The sequence below is a fragment of the Pinus tabuliformis genome, chromosome 2_2, assembly GCF_031772625.1.
Source record: "Pinus tabuliformis cultivar Carrire ecotype Pingquan chromosome 2_2, CPIR1, whole genome shotgun sequence".
NCBI lineage: Eukaryota > Viridiplantae > Streptophyta > Pinopsida > Pinales > Pinaceae > Pinus > Pinus tabuliformis.
Window position 1 is genome coordinate 323,716,501 of NC_142300.1, and position 18,031 is coordinate 323,734,531.

At 37.9% G+C, this 18,031-nt stretch overlaps 1 protein-coding gene across 2 annotated transcripts in view; it reads right to left on the reverse strand.

The window, feature by feature from the left end:
• Nucleotides 1–18,031, reverse strand: part of LOC149192594 (MADS-box transcription factor 23-like) — a 417,351-nt gene that overhangs the window by 181,521 nt on the left and 217,799 nt on the right. For both annotated transcript variants that reach the window (XM_089406417.1, XM_089406416.1), the window contains exons 4-6: nt 10,146–10,210; nt 9,901–10,000; nt 9,703–9,744 (exon numbers count right to left, since the gene is read on the reverse strand). In XM_089406417.1, coding sequence (XP_089262543.1) covers nt 9,703–9,744; nt 9,901–10,000; nt 10,146–10,210 — 207 coding nt within the window. The remainder of the gene's footprint in view (nt 1–9,702; nt 9,745–9,900; nt 10,001–10,145; nt 10,211–18,031) is intronic.

The following is an 18,031-nucleotide window of genomic DNA, read 5'->3' on the forward strand; positions in this document are numbered from 1 at the left end:
CTTTAGATTTCTCTAGTGACTATTGCCTTTCCTTAAACTGTGAGGAATTTAAGCGGCAATCCATTAATATTTTTTTAATATTTAGGCAACCAGAAAACTCTATTAAATCAATTTCCTCCGCTTTGAGATCTGTTGGAAATAGTAATTACTCCCCCATGCAGTGCAATCTATATTAAGAGTGTGACTTAGCTTGAGTCAGTGTGAGTTAGTTCGTTTATATTTGGAAAAGTCTGATTTACTGTGAATTTATATGAACAAATTAGCCAGAGTTGAGTCAATCCTAGTTGGAGTTTGCAAGATGCCATATTTGGTAAGTTAGGCTTTTATATACCTATGGTTGGGTCATCGTGCGAAAGCCAAGAGCCGAAACTCCGTGGTTGGTTGTATGTGAGAAAGTCTTATGAATCAAAGTTCTTTTGTGTGTTTATTGTGTTTTCTAGGGTTACTTGGGAGTGGGAGCGAAAACGGGTGTGGGAGCGACATTTTCAGAAGCTCCCGGTTTGGGAGTGAATCCCGGAGTGTTTTTTATATAATATATATTTTTTATATTTTGATACATATATGTCAACAAAAACATGTAGAATGATGAATTAGATATAAAAAACATAAAAGAACATAGATTGAACCATATAACAACAATCATCTAGAAGTTTTAGTCTTCATCAACCATGTCCACAAGGTAGTAACATACAACATATTGAGTCTCATGAATCATGATTCATCAATCTTAAAGTTTCAACTTCAAGCTTTCAAAATGGAAAATTCAATATATAATATTTATCATCATTGATCACCAAAGTTGTACTTGTAAGCTAAGTTTAAACTTTACAACAAATAATATCTAACATGAAATGAAATGTTATAAAATGAAATGAAATGAAACGACTTTCATGAATCAGTGTATACAAGTTGGGATCATCTTTCTAAACAATATCTTTTATTTGCCCCAACATGGTATCCATCTGCTCATACACCTCCCCAATCATTGGTTTATCTGTATCTGCAAACCGAATCATGTGATAAATGGGCTTGGTGAATTCCAATACTTGCATCACACATGCCCAAAACTGACCATCAAGAGCGGTCTCCTCCACCTATTCAAAACCTTGCATGTCAGCTGCATTTGTAGCCCTTTCCTTTAATACCTGCCAGTGTGGACTTGATACCATGCTAGCTAATGACTCTCTTACCTTCAAAAGGCGCTTGAAGGTGCGGTAATAGCTACCAAATCTAGTCTTCGCAATATTCAACAACTCCAATTTTGAGTGACTACGGAAAAGGCCATGAGTATTGCTATGATTTGTAATACATTTTATCATTTCTTTGCCTCTCTTGTACAAATCACCAACCCATTTGTATTGTTGGTTTTTGTTCCTAATAATATCAGGCATCAAAAGGTTCATTGTGTGAACCAAACAACTAGACCAAAATATGTTGGGGTATTTATCCTCAATAATTGCTCCCGCTGCCTTACAATTAGGAGCATTATTAGTGATGACTTGGATGACATTGTATGGCCCAATATGGTCAATTATTTGAAGTCATGGTTTTCTAATGTCGATGTCAATCTTGAACTTATCAAAGTAATCATATGTTGAAAGAAAGACGACACCATTAACAGACACAACAAGAACACTTATCAATATCTTGCCTTTTACATTTGTCCATCCATCAGATACAATGGACACCCCATGCTCAGTCCAAGAATTAGTCATTCTACTCAAAGAATGTGATACTTTTTCTTTTTCATGATCAAGTACAACGATTCTAGCCTTGTCATACCTAGGGCTCTTGTATCCTTTAGGGGCATTATTTATGGCAAAAACCATTTCATGCCAATAAGGTGAACGAAAAACATTGAATGGTATCCCACATGCATAGAGAAACCTGTAAACTTTTGAATCCACATCATTCCTACACCCTTCATCAAGGAAATCTGATATGGTTCTACACCTTAAAGAGATGTTTGGTGACCCTTTGCCTCCATATCCACTGCCATGGGAGGATGTTGAAGGAGTTCTTTGTGCATGTGATTGTGAGCTTGGTTCAAATAAACCCTTTGATTTTTTAGATTTGTATTGGGCTTCCTCCTTTTCCCTTATGTATTTAGCTCTATCTACTACTAACGCACCTGTACAAGTTTTGATTCCTATTTTTTTATCTCCATCCCATGGCCTTTTCCCGCAGAGGTGCTTTCTGGCATGGGTGTATGAACCTATGTAATTATTGTTGCAATGGGGGCAGTGAAATTTAGTGGTTCCACCCCGTTTCCCTGCTTCAGGCCTATTAACATATTTCCACAATGGGGTTTGGTCTTGTTTAGTTTTTTGAGCTGACTCATGTTCACTCTCCTCCAGCTCCTCCTCACCAAGGTACTTCTCTCCGCAGTTTTCATCAATGATTCAAATCCACTATAACCAACTTCTTTATCCCCTTCTTCATTTTCAACCCTCATTTTTCTACTCTCCAACACCATAATACCCAAAAAAGGAACCAAGAAGAAGAAAATGCCAAGCAATATAACCATGATGTTTGAAATTTGAAGTTTTGAAACTGCAAAAAAATGGAATGGGAATGGGAATGGGATATAGACAAAAAAATTTATTTATTTATTTAGGAATGAACATAAAAGAAAAAAAGAAAAAAAAAATGCTAGATTAGAGTGTAGATCCTACCTCTTTGGCCTCCAATCTCCCCTTGCAAGCTCTTCAATCTCCCCTTGGATGCCTCTCCTCGCTCCAAATTCTCTCTTGCTCACTCAAACTCTCTCACACTTAGAAATTTGGAATGAAATGAATAATGAGAGGGAGAGGGTTTATTTATTCCCCCCCCTCCCTCCCTCCCTCCCTTTTTTTCCCTCCCCTCCCCTTCCTTCTCTCCACGCCATCATCACCTCTCCCTCCTGCACGGGCATCGCTCTTCATCGGACGAGAGCGATTTTTCCAACCCGGGAGCGATCGCTCCCCGACCACTCTCCAATTGGAAAAATCGCTCTCGAAGCGACGGGAGCGACGCTCCCTCCATTGCTCCCAAAAAAAACCATGGAGTAAATTTTTGGTCGGAAGCGCGCTCCCGACCCGTTCTCGAGTCACTCCCGCCCGAAGTGCAGATTGGGAGCGGGATCAGGGCGGGGGGGATGCTCCCCCGCAACCCTGGTGTTTTCCCTCTTCTTCCTTTCTATTAAATTCATATCAGAGTGAGGTTTTATTGTTAGTATACTAATCTCGACATCGTCTATGATTGTTCATGTGATGGCAGTAGATGGCAGTCGGCGACAAGCAATGGAGTCGACAGGAGTAGTTGAAGAAATAATGGCAGATTGTTGTAGAATCTACTGCTATCAACAGGTATAGTTTTCATGTTTGTGAATGAAATGATCAAGCTCACTTCAGTGAGTCTTCCTAGTTCCATCAACCGGTATCAGAGCTCATGGTTGGGAGGCTGGAAGCAGAGTGAGTCTTCGAATGTCGTGAGGAAGATTTGCTATGTGTGTTAACTGTGGAGATGTGCAACAACAGAGGAGGCAAGGAAGTTGGTTCAGGATTTTATTCCTCTTTGAGGGTCATTGTTTAATATTTGAAAAAGAGAGTGGTGTTGGATGTTGGAGTCTCCTACCTGCACGTTGACTTGTGGTGCGGTGACTGGAAATACGTATGATGGTGCTTGCACACCTGGAGAAGAGTTGTGTGCTCTAGAGGAGGATGCAAAGAGTTGTGTGCTCTGGAAGGGGATGCCAGTAAAACTGTTGTGTAATAGTCGAGCCTCCTGAACAAGCAGGAAGATGTCATCGTTCGTAAATGTGATAGAAGATGTGATATTGAACATTTACCGATGCAAATTAACCAGGAGCACTCATGTTTGTGACAAAAATTACAACCAGAAAATTGTGTATGATAACTACAGTTGTATTTGAAATTTCCCCTTAATGGCAACAGAGCAACAAGCAGTGAGAGGAGTGGTCCATAGGAGGGCCGAGTCAGACTTTACCAAAGGTGGCTGCGCTTCTAAGCGCAGGCGGGATGCTTTCACACATCATCATCAATCTCCTTTTGGGCATTCATTTTGTGTCGTGGATTGGATTTGCAGCCAACCCAGTGAGAAAGTTGAGTGCGACGGAAGTACAACGTAAATCCTGCTCTGGCCCTGTATCATGTTGTCTATCTCAATGTTGAGGTGTGTTGCAGACAGTGGAAGAGGCAGTGAGTCCTCGTGAAGGAGTTGAGCAACCCAGAGATTGTGAACACTACGTGGAAGCTGTTGTACGAGCGTGAAGGATCTTGGAAGCCGAGAAATGCCAAAGAAGAGAGTCGGTGAGTGAGTCGAGGGCGTGTGAAGCACATAGAGAAAGGATTTCGTTCACTGATTTCTCAGGTCATTTGAGTAGTTGCAAAATTGTGTAAAGCCCAAGCTACCTGGCATCGTGGAGCTTAGAAGATGGAGCTGAAGTTTGGATTTAGAGTGTTGGACCGCTGCAGAAAAGGAGATCCAGAGACCACGAGGAAGCCTAAGAATCGTTTCCACTAGGTGTGGAAGGCGCTGGAATATGGGATGAAATTGGCCCGAGAAGACCGACGGGCAGACCCGCTAGTTCCAGAAACAAGAAGAAGCCCCCATTATTATAAGCTGAGAGAGCCCATGCTCTTAAAGCCAATGTGATCAAGATCTCCAATGGTTGTGATATGGGAGAAAACGTGGCTACCTTCGCCCGGAGAAGACAATGGGGAATCTGTGTGCGGCCAGTGTGTATGGCTAGTGAATCTCTCTACGAGTGTGGAGCATGAGTCACTGACTAAGCCTAGGAGTGTGTGAGCTCGAAGCCGAAGTTGTAAGCTCGATGGTGTGTAGAGCAGTGAGCTCTATGTTGTGAAGAGCCCGAGGAGGGCTCGATGGTTGTGAAGAGCAAGTGGAGTACACCTTGTCATTGACACTGTTGGAGAGCGTAGATCCAGTCAAGTGTTGGCAGATAAGAGTGTCTACAACTGAGTGTCCACTGAAGAAGGTTGTGTCGACCATGACTCCTATGTGGCACAGATAAATCCAGTGGAGTGTTGGCATATAGGAGTGTCTACAACCGAGTGTCCACTGATGAAGATTGTGTCGACCGTGAGGTTTGTGTGGCATAGAAAGTGATCTAGTGGAGTGTTGGCAGATAAGAGTGTCTACAACCGATTGTCTGCTGATGAAGATTGTGTCGACCGTGACGCGTGTGTGGCGTAGATCTAGTGGAGTGTTGACATATAGGAGTGTCTGCAACCGAGTGTCGGCCGAAGGGTGTGTCGACTATGACGCCTGTGTGGCACAGAGAGTATCCAGTGGAGTGTTCGCAGATAAAAGTGTCTACAACTGAGTGTTCACTAATGAAGACCGTGATGCCTCTGTGGTGTAGATCGCAGAGAATATCCAATGGAGTGTTAGCAGATAGGAATGTTTGCAACACCGTTTCCACTAAAGAGAGTTGTGCTATGTGAAATCAACAGCAAGAATGATAACCCCCTTATCAAGTTTTTTTTATGTACTGTTGTAAGCCTTAGCTGAGATTGAGACCAACAGGCACCTTAAAGTTTAGGTCGTCATGATTAAGGGGACGTTTGTTAGTATATTAATCTCGATGTCATCTATGCTTATTCATGTGACGGTGGTAGATGGCAGTGGTCGGCAAGTGGTGGAGTCGGCAGGAGTAGTTGAAGAAATAATGGCAGATTGTTGTAGAATCTACGACTATCTACGGGTATAGTTTTCATGTTTCTGAATGAAATGATCAAGCTCACTTCGTTGAGTCTTCCCAGTTCCATCATTTATAGAGTCAAGAGAGAGCTAAGGGAGAGCATATCCACAACAATCTGTGAGATATTTTTTCCTATTCATTGAAATATTAACACCCCTATAAATTGTAGACAGAGTGTTATAACGTGGAAGGGTTGAAAGAGAAGCCGGGTTACAAGTCAAAAAGTTGCACAGTTTTACACGTAGGTGAGTCCACTGTGTCATTAGATGCTCTAACGCGGCCATTCCTGGTCATAAAGAGCATTCACACGCAACCCTAGTACGTTCCATAACTTGTTAATCTTCCCATGGGAAAAATGTTTTAATTTTTGTTTTGGCAAAAGGCTTGCTAAGGACAACCAAATCCATAAGGTTTGAAAAGGTGTTTATTCAAATTACAAGTGTCTTTTTCTCAAGGCTTGTTCATGAAAGTTCCTTTTTGGTTGGAGATATAAAAGGGTGTTTTAAAGTTTCATTAGTATTAAAAGGGGATCCTATGGTATTAAAAAAATGTTTTTTAAAGTTTTTTTCTTAAAAAAAACAAAGGTGCATAAGTTTATAAAAGGGTTTTGCAAAGTTTATAAAAGGAGTTGTTGAATAAGATTTTTTAAAGGTGTTTTTAATATTAAAAGAAACAAAGTGCATGGCATAAAAAGGTTTTTTTATTAGAAAGTGAGTTTAGAGCTTTGAAAATGTTTGTTTATTTGCAACATTTATTTTGGTTTGTCAAGCATAACAATATTTTGGGTTCAAAAAAAACTTTTTGTGCACATAAATCCAATGAAGATTGTGCCTTACGGGGGTGCATATTGAAAATCATATTTTTTTTTCGGCAGCGATGTAGAAGGAAGCCTCATGCAGTAAGAAAAGAAGACATAAGACAGAAGAAAGACACATGGCATGGGTCAGAAAGGACGAATCAAGCGACATAAAAGAAGAAATCGAAAAGAAAAGGAAGAGATTGTTGTCATTTTTAGAGAGGTTCAGGTCGCAACCGAGTAACTGAGAAGTCTAGCAGAAGATGGAGAAGAGATTAAGGTTGATTGGTGTAGTGTGGATCTGCTACTGCCTCTTATGTTTTATTGGTAATTTTTTTTATTTTGAGTTATCAAAATGCAAACTTTTCTTCGAGGTAAAGTGTTAATTTAGTACTGGTCTAATAACCCATATTATGAAGTATGCGATGCTTTAGCATTGGATTTTATAAAACAAACTTTGGATGGGAAATTTCTATACAAAGTAGCAACAGCTACAACTTCCAAGGAAGCGTGAAGATACTGGAAGCCGAATTTGGTACAAAGGAAAGTGACATGCAACATCAAATTATGTCACAATTTGTTGAAGAATCAATAGAAAAGTCAACTGCAAATCTAAGAGTAGATGAGCAAGACTCTAGGAGGACAAAAGAGCTTGGAGAATCCATGCATATGGATGAAGAAGTCATAACAAAGATTGCAAAGAGAGATGTTGAATCCTTTGTGTGTGAAGTAGAGCAAGAACATTTCTGTGTGGATGGTGCAGATGATGTTGAATCCCACTATGACGAAGCTTCGAGTTTTCACTTTACGGAGGTTATAAGTCTCCCACCCAAGAAGTTTCATTCTCAACCAAACACATGTGGATGATGACTAGAAAGTGAGGTGTGAATTGGTGAATCCAATGGCAACTGATGAATTTTGTGAAGTTGAAATTGTTAATGAGCACATGCATACTCGAATATCCCACAATAGAGTGGATGAAATTTATGTTAAATTTGATAAAGAACAGTTAGGTGATGATGAGTGGTTGCACATGATGCAACAGAAAGAAAGCATTGATATGTTGTTATTTGGTGTGAGAAGCCCACTTGTGTCTAAAATCCAAGTGGAAGACAACATGTTTGCAACAACAGAGGTTTGTAAAGAAGTGGAAGAGAAGGCAAAGGAGGAAGAGGAAGAGAAGAAAAATCTCACTGTACACCATAATGAAGAAGTTTTTAACATTTTTTTTGAATATGTAGATGCTCAAAATAGCATTTGAGCAGAAGTTGAAAACAAAGTTATTAATAAGTTTGATGTAGATTTGAAGCTCATTAAAGAATGGATTGAGAAGCCAATTGAAAAAATTGATGGCCATGTTAAAGCAACAACTTGTATAAAAGAATTAAATGGAATGGAGAACAAGAAAAAAGATAATGATTATGATTTTACATGTAAGCCTCATGATGATCTCGAGTGTGCAAATTACAGGGAAAAAAAGTACCTGATGATGAAAGTGAAGTGAAAGACATGAAAGTTTCAAAAGACGAAGAAGAAAGTAGTGAAACAATCTTTCAACAATGGAGTCAAAAAGAGATCATTCTACTATCAAGAAATATGACAGAAAGAAGATGAAGAATATGAAGCGCAAGAAATAGATCAAATAACAAAGTTTGAAGATGAAGAGTTGTGACAACAGTCTATGGGTGAAAGAATTGTTGAAGAGAAGCTCTTGAAGGCATATTCAAAATAAGTACAAGAGAATTCAAAGAAAAATTGCAGCAGCAGCAAGTGAAAAAATATGGAGCCTACAACATGAAAGCATAACAAAGAATGAAGCAATTTCGAGGATATAGAATTTGGAAGAAATGAAAAGAAAAACCAAAATTGTAAATTTTTTTAAGTCATTGTAAGCCTAGCAGATACTTAGAAGTTAGAAATATGGAGCCCACAGCATGAAAGCATAGCAAAGAATGAAGCAATTTCAAGGATATAGAATTTGGAAAAAATGAAAAAGAAAATCCAACATTCTAAATTTTTTTAAGTCATTGTAAGCCTAGCAGAGACTTAGACCAACATACATGTTTAAGTTATGATTAAATCAATTTTGATTCTAAGCCTTGGGCACGTTGTTGAGTCGAATGAAGCAATTTCAAGGATATAGAATTTGGAAAAAATGAAAAAGAAAATCCAACATTGTAAATTTTTTTAAGTCATTGTAAGCCTAGCAGAGACTTAGACCAACATACATGTTTAAGTTATGATTAAATCAATTTTAATTCTAAGCCTTGGGCACGTTGTTGAGTCATAAGATCCTAATTAAGGGGAAGTGTTGGAAATAATGATTACTCTTGCATATTGTGTAATCTAATTTAAGAGTGTGAGTTTGTTCAAGTTTAGTCTATATTTGAAAAAATCTAATTTAGTGTGAATTTGCATGGACAAATTAATTTAATCAAATCTAATTCAAATTGCAAATTAATTTAATCAAATCTAATTCAAATTCGCAAGATTCCATATTTTATAAAGTTTTTGCATTGGTTGAGTAATAGTATTCAAATTCGCAAGATTCCATATTTTATAAAGTTTTTGCATTGGTTGAGTAATAGTAGGAAAGCCAAAAGCCCAGAGGTAAGAAAAGTTTTATAAATCAAAATTCTTTTATGTATTTATTGTGCTTTCCCTCCTCTACCTTTCCATCAACCTTTCCCATCCTATAATCCTTATGTATTGTAAAACAAATCAATCTTTTACTAATTATTTGACCAAATTGAACGAAACTCACAAATATTCCAGTTTTTTTAACCAATTCGACCGAATTCGCTAACTATGGCCCAGTGTCACTTAAATTCAGTGCTGGACATAAACAAGGGGACAAACACCGACAAATAAAAAGGTTGTACGTGAAGAATGATACCGAATTCGCTAACTATGGCCCAGTGTCACTTAAATTCAGTGCTGGACATAAACAAGGGGACAAACACCGACAAATAAAAAGGTTGTACGTCAAGAATGATATTTCTGACCAAACAGTATGCAGACGGATTCATACTGCTCGTAAAAGAGCAGGTTACCAAATTCTCTATTATTTTTATCAGGATTCATATGTCGTAAAATATGGCTCTATTACACGTCGTGCATTAAACTTGATGGTTTCTTATGTTAATTCAAAGCATAGAGATAGGGGAAAAAATATTGTTACCCTGCATTGGAGATTAGCTATCTGCTCCTCAACAAGGTGGTTCTGCCACAACATCCAATGATCATTAAATATACTGGAAAGAATCCCGAAAATCTTAAGGAGATGGAAGATTTCAATAATTCATTCTTTCATATGGAAACGTGGATATGACATGGAGGATAACAAAACAATGAAATATGCGTGCGACATGTATTATACCTTTCTTCCTCTTATTCGACTGATTCCTAGTTCGAGCTGGTGCTCCAGCCGCTTCAAGTCAGTGATGGATAAGGAAGACAGCTCCTCTCCTATTGACTTTCTATCAACGAAAATAGAAAAAAAATATTCTTTTTTATCCACGAAACATTCAAATGAAATAAAAAATAATGTTATAAAGGCAGAATGTTACTTGTTGGCAAGGACAGCGACTTCAACTGAAGAATCTGTGTGAGATAGTAGCTTACTTGTACGTACTCTCAATTGCCTGAAGCTCTTGCATCAGTCTTCCTAGGTCTTGATTGGGATGTATCTGTTTCAAATGCAGATGTTTAGATATGATGTGCTACAGCAACTTAGAAACTGTAAGTGCGACAAGGGTGTATTCCTGGAGAGGATTGTGTAATTGAAGGCACGATCAAAGTCATAGATGTAACTCATAAATTGATTTGGAGAACTTTCACTCAGTTTTAGTTTAACACGACCAACACTCGGAAAGACGTTCTATCAGTAATCAAGTCAATGCAAAGAAGCAGCGTTTGAACTTTGAAGAGAGAAGCTCATAAGGTAGCTCTTTTAGAAACAAGTTAGATATTCAAACAAACAAGCTAGAGACAGGTAAATTTGGTTTCTTAAAAAAATCAAAATTTTTAAATTTTTTTGTTAAAATATTTTTTAGGAGTATAAAGTTCTAACATCTTATTCATACAATTTTTTATTTCTAATTATATTATTTCATACAATTTTTTATTTCTAATTATATTATTTTATATTATGCATAATATAAATGAATTTTTATTGTTTATTATAGCTACATTATTCTCTATTTTTATTTTAAGAGACACTTGTCAAATCTTTATTAACCATGGACTAAATTATAGATGGCCTCATACACGGGTTGTCCAATGAAACTATGGGCTCAATGCACTTTGAAATGAAAAGCCCATGACCTAGCTCATTTAGAAAAAAGTAAAACAAGGGATGGAAGTAAACATGACTTCCATTTTAAATATGGATAAAATTTAACATATTATTCATATATTTTTTTTACTTTTATTTTATAGGATGGACAACTAACTAAACATACATAGCATATTGAAAAAAAACATTTACTAACTTTATTAATAAAATTATGCATGACCATTGACCATTGATGAAACTATGCATGGCCCTGAACCTCTGTTCTCAACTAGCCCGATATTCAGCGAGAGATAACAGGTAAACATGGCTTCTTTTACAAACGAGTCAGATATTCAAACAAACAAGCAATAATAAAGGTAAAGATGTCTTCCATTTTTTTCTTGATAATTCATTTTATTTACGTCATATACAAGTTTTCCTTTTACGTCATATACAAGGTTTCCTTCTACGTATTCTCAATTCCCTGTTGCTCTTGCGTCAGTCTTTGTAGATTTGATTGGAAGGTATCCGTTTCAAATGCAAATATTTAGATATTATGTACCACAACAACTTAGAAAGTGTAAGTGCCATAAGGGTGTATTCGTGGAGAGGATTGTGTAATTAGAGGCACGATCAAAGTCATGGGAGTAACTCAAAGGTTGATTTGCAACACTCTCACTTAGTTTAGTTTAACACGACCAACATTAGGAAAGTCGTTCTATCAGTAATCGAGTCCATGGATAACTTTGAAGACGGCAGCTCATAACCTAGCTCTTTTAGAAATACTCAGATATTCAAACCAACGAGAGAGAGAAAGGTAAGCATTGCTTCCATTTTTTCCTTAATAATTCATTTTATTTACCCTGTATGCAAGTTTTCCTTTTCCTTGTTTTAAACACTTCCATTCACTTTAGTTACGGTTGTCCAAAACAAAGAAAGGCCGCGTTTGCAAGTTGCCCTTTTCCAACGGCCGAGAAGGGTTAATTCAAAGTTGTTTTCACAAATATGTTTGATGAGGAACAAAAGAAAGACAAAGAAAGTGACAGAAGAAAGGAAACAGAGCCTCTTTAAAGAAAATATTTAAAAATGAATAGCAAGAAAAAGATGGACATGAAAGATTTGTCGGGAACAGAAAGTACAGATGAAGTGAACCCAGAAATGTGAAGACGTATGGGTAGAAAAACTAACCTAGAAATGTGAAGAGGTATGGTAGAAAAAGTAACTTTGAGATGTGTTGGAATGTGTCAATTATTTTTAGTCATACAAGTATTTTATTTATTTTTTCTAAATTTTTTTCATGATTTTTTATCTGTTTTATTTTTCCACTCTCAATCAATTCAAATTAACAAAGTCACAACTTTGTTATATAGTATTATGTGATTCCATTGTGATTGTTTAATTTGTGTTCCTCCTCTTTCCATCAAAAATTTAAGTCCCTGTTACTCCTTAGGAAGATAAAGGATGGTATGTGTTTGCCCAGAATTTAAAGAAAAGTAAGTCAACGAGTTGGTAATGACCACTGTTACCCCAGGGAGATAAGGATGGTATATGTTTGCCAAATTTTTTTGGCTAATTCTAAGCTTATTGCAATTTGTTGGAAATATTAATCCTAATCACGACAATAAATATCCTGAAAGCAACCATACTTGTCAGAAGTATTTTTGCAAGTTGCGTCTCTGTTTAAAGATGGAAGAACTAAAGTAGAATAGAAGTACCGCGGGAACCATTCCGCAACACATCACCGAAGTTGCTTTCAAGGGCAAGATTTATTGCATGACTATTGCCCATATTCCACAAACACGGGCAAGATTTATTGCATGACTATTGCCCATATTCCACAAACACGGGCAAGATTTATTGCATGACTATTGCCCATATTCCACAAACACTTGCGGGATTACTCTCCACACTCAACAACAACAGCGTATTAATTATTTGCTCTGTCATGTATTAATATAAAATTGTATGTTGAGATAAATATGGATGTAAAAATTATTTTGCAACCAAGAGAGGTTGGGTAGGTTAGACACAGAGACTTTGTGAGGTAGGGAGGCAAAAATCATGGAGCAATTTTGGTGGGTGCGGGTAGGTTAGACACAGAGACTTTGTGAGGTAGGGAGGCAAAAATCATGGAGCAATTTTGGTGGGTGCGTGAAAACAACAGTTACTGTGTGTTTTATTGTGTGTTACTCCGCAACCCCTAGTGAAGTGTAAATCACTGTAAACTTTGTTTTTACTTAAGTGAATGAGCCGCAGTCTCATATGAATGTATTATCATAAATTAGAATTTAATCTGAAGTTTTATTGTGTTGCTCCAAGCTTATTCTGTTTTACTCTGTGTGTGTTTTTTTTGTGGTAAGTGAATTTTGTGTTTTTAAGCCTCTGTATAGCTGAGAGAAAGCTAGCTGTGGGAAATCAAGCTTCGGGAAACTCCTTTACTTTGCTTCTCCCCTCTACCTCTCCCAGTAAATCCTTTTTTTCTTGCGAAATCAACCTTCCCCAAACTCCTTTCCTTTGCTTCTCCCCTCTACCTCTCCAAATAAATCCTTTTTTTTCTAACATGGTATCACAGCGGGTTAAACTCTGTTAGTGTAAAAACAAGCGTTTTTAATAGCACTTAAAATTGTTTTGAGGGTGGATTGCTTTGTTAGTGTAAAAACAAGTGTTTTTACTAGCACTTAAAATTGTTTTGAGGGCGGATTGCTTTTAGTATATTTACCACCAGGTAGAAAGTTTTTTACACTCAAAAATGGCAACATCAAGCACAAGCTTGACTAATCCTCAAATACCTCAATTTAATGGCAAAAATTATGATTATTGGGCTATTACAATGAAGGCCCTATTTTTTTCTCAAAACATTTGGGATTTGGTGGAGAATGGTTTTCAAGAACCACCAGATGCGGCAGCGTACAATGTTTTGTCTCTAGTAGAAAAAGATTTATTAAGGGACAACATGAAGAAGGATTCAAAAGCCCTGTTCTATATTTTCCAAGCAGTTCATGAAAGTATTTTCCTAAGGGTTGCAGCAACAACGAAGTCCAAGCAAGCATGGGACACCCTCCAGACAACCTACCAAGGCATGGCAAAAGTCAAGACAACAAAACTACAAATATTGAGAAGAGATCTTGAAACACTTTGTATGAAAGACGCTGAAAATGTAGACCCATGTTTTACACATGTAAGTGGACTAGTTACTCAAATCAGGTCTCATGGTGAGATACTTGAAGAAAGAAGAATAGTTGAGAAAGTTTTGAGAAGTTTTCCAGCAAGGTTTGATACCATTGTTGTGGCCATAGAAGAGACAAAGGATCTCTCATAGTTCTCAGTGGATGAGCTTAATGCATCACTGATTTCTCATAAACATAGACTGAATAGAGCAACAAGCTCCTCATTGGAACATTCCTTCAAGACACAAGTTTCATTTGGTCAAGGTAGAGGCAGAGCAAGATCATATGCTAGAGGAAGAGGAAGAAGCCCACACAGAGATGGAAGAAGCAGTGCTTCAAGCTCAAGTGGAAAAGGCAGCAATCAAAATCCAAGTCAAGGCCCAAGCCAAAATAAAACACAAGGTCAGAGATATGATAAATCTCAAGTTCAATGTTATTACTGTAAGAAGTATAGTCACTATGCAAATGAATGTAGAAAGAAGCAATATGACATAGTAATAAACCAAATGTAAATTTCACAACAGAAAGTCAGAACCATGATAGCATGTTTTTAGCTTGTAATGTAGCACAAGAAAAACAAAGTGATATATGGTATCTAGATTCAGGGTGTAGCAACCACATGTCAGGAAACATAGAAATGTTTTCCAATCTAGATGAAAGTGTGAAATCTAAAGTGACGTTAGGGACTGATAGCAAAGTCTTTGTTATGGGAAAAGGAAGAGTTAATATCCTAACAAAGAAGGGGGAGAAAAAGTATATCTCTGATGTTTACTTTGTCCCCGGTCTGAAGCATAACCTCATAAGCATTGGACAACTCATGCAAAAGGGCTACAATGTCTTCTTCAAAAATGATGTGTGCATAATTTTGGATAGACCTCCAAGCAGATAGCTGATTGCAAAGGTTCAGATGACAAACAATAAAATGTTTCCCTTAAAATTAAAATCATATTTGCAGAAAGAAGGTGCACAAGCACAACTCTCAATGAACTCACAAGAGGATGCAAGAAAAGATGTAACTATCATACAAGTAAACTTTCAAGCAGAAGTGAAAGATGAAATGGTTATGGCATTTGAGATTTGGACATCTCAACTTTAGAGGTTTGAATTTGCTGCATAGGAAAGGCATGGTGAAGGGACTACCACTCATCGAAAAACCGGACATCCTATGTGAAGGATGTATCTTGGGCAAGCAACATAGAGAGACATTTCCAGCATGAAAATGAGTAAGGGCAAAGGCATCTTTGGAAATTGTCCACTCAGACTTATGTGGACCAATGCAGACACCATCAATTGGTGGCAACCACTATTTATTGATCTTCATAGATGACTACAAAAGGAAGACATGGGTCTTTCTCCTAAAACATAAAAGTGAACTGTTTGAACGCTTTTGCCAATACAAGGCTCTTGTTGAGAAGCAAAGCAGACACTACAGCACAGTCCTTAGGACTGACAGAGGTGGAGAATACATCTCAAATGATTTCCTTCGTTTTTGTAGGGAACATGGAATTCACAAGTAATTTACAACAAGGTATACATCTCAACAAAATGGTGTAGTGGAAAGAAAGAATAGGACCATTATGGAAATGGCAAGGAGTATGTTGAAGGCAAAGCATTTGCCAAATGATTATTGGGTTGAAGTTGTCGCTTGTGCAGCATATATCTTGAATAGATGTCCAACCAAAAGCGTCCAGAACATAGTTCCTCAAGAGGCATGGAGTGGAAGAAAGCATAGTGTCACTCACATGAGAGCTTTTGGATGCGTGGCATATGCACATGTCCCAGATGAGTTGAGGAAGAAGTTGGACAATAAGGGGGAGAAATGTATATTTGTTGGATACAGTGATGAATCCAAGGCATACAAACTCTACAATCCATTAACCAAGAAGGTCATAATCAGCAGAGATGTGCATTTTATAGAAGAGGAAGCATGGGATGGAAGTTTAGAGAAGACAACCAATGTCAAAGCATGTATACCACATGAATACAAAGAGGAATTATCAGCAGCAAGTAATTTCTCAACAGTGACTCTCTCTACTCCTGATTCAAGCGCAACGAAGTAGGCAACAAGCAACACCATCAACAAATAATAAGACAGTTTCACGCATCCAAGGAAGTGCTTATCCAAGCACGCCATAAAGCGCAACACCAAGTGGCATGTCAAGCCCATCTTCAGCAAGCACAAGAAGACCAAAACTCAAAAATTTAAATGAAATTTATGAGCAAGACGAAATAGATAGTAGTGCTGGTCTGAATTCCTTATTTACCTTGTTTTGTCATGTAGATGACCCAATCCATTTTGAGGATGCAGTCAAAGAAGAAAAATGGGTTGTGGCAATGGAGGAAGAAATATAAGCAATGGAAAAGAATGACACACGGGAGTTAGTGAACCTTCCAAAAGGAAAACATGTCATTGGAGTGAAGTGGGTCTATAAGACCAAAAGCAACATTGAGGGAAAGATTGAAAGGCACAAAGCAAGGCTAGTCGTCAAAGGATACAAGCAACAGCATGGAAGAGATTACGCGAAGACGTTCGCACCAGTCGCGAGGATGGAAATAGTGTGCACAGTTGTGGTGATTGTCGCGCAACATAAATGGAGAGTGTATCAAATGGACGTAAAATCAACATTCTTGAATGGAGTACTAAAAGAGGAAATGTATGTTGTGCAACTGCCTGGTTATGAGGTAAAAGGCCAAGAAGACAAAGTGTATCGGTTGAGGAAAGCTCTTTATGGGCTTAAGCAAGCACCGCGTGCATGGTATAGCAGGATAGATGCCTACTTGTTGGACAATGGTTTCGACAAATGTGATGGTGAGCCTACTCTCTACATCAAAGAGAGCGATGGTAAGATTCTCATTGTCGTCCTATATGTAGATGATTTGGTTTTTTCAAGTAATTATGATTTCCTCATCATTGATTTCAAACAAGTCATGAAGAATGAATTTGAAATGACTGACTTGGGACTGTTAAGATATTTTTTGGGCATAGAAGTGAAGCAAACAGAAAATGACATTTTTATCTCTCAAGCAAAGTATGTGGCAAGCATTTTGAAGAGGTTTAAAATGCAAAACAACAAGCCTGCACCAACTCCAACTGTCATGGGGTTGAAGTTGAGAAAAGAAGATTGCAACAGCAATGTCAATCCGACATTATACAAAAGCATGATAGGTAGCTTGATGTATTTGACCGCCACTAGGCCGGATATAATGTATGCAGTAAGTTTGGTGTCGAGGTTCATGGAGACACCTAAGGAGACACATTGGCAAGTAGCAAAAATGATTCTAAGGTATGTCAATGGGAAAAAACAGTATGGCATTTGGTACACAACAACAAGTGATTCCAAGCTGGATGGTTACACTGACAGTGATTGGGCAGGGAGTGTCGATGACAGAAAGGGCATGTCAAGATATGTTTTCCATTTGGGTTCCGAAGCCATTTCATGGGCCTCCAAGAAGTAGCCAATAATGTCACTGTCAATAGCAGAAGCTGAATATGTCGCAGCAACAGCAGCAGCGTGTCACGCAATTTGGATGAAAAGGATGTTGAGGGATCTTCGTCATGACCAAGAGGGAATGAAAACTATTTTCTGTGACAACACCTCAGCAATTGCATCGTGAAAGAATTTTGTCTTTCATAAAAAGACCAAGCATATTGATGCTAAATATCATTTTATCAAAGAGTTGATTAACAATGATGAAATTGTGTTGTAGCACTGTAGGTCACAGGAATAATTTTATGATATTTTCACAAAGCCATTGGCATGTGAAAGTTTTGTCTATCTCAGAAACTCTTTGGGAATTGTCAATGGCAGAAATTGTGATTAAGGGGTTGTGTTGGAAATATTAATGCCAACCACCGCAATAAATACCCCGAGAGCAGCCATACTTGTCAGAAGTATTTTTGCAGGTTGCGTCTCTGTTTGAAGATGGAAGGCATAAGCCAGAATAGAAGTACCGCGCGAACCATTCCGCAACACATCACCGAAATCAAGGCTTTCAATGTAGTTTGGTAAATACGGGCAAGCATTTACTACGCGACTATTGCACATATTCCACAAACACCTACGTGA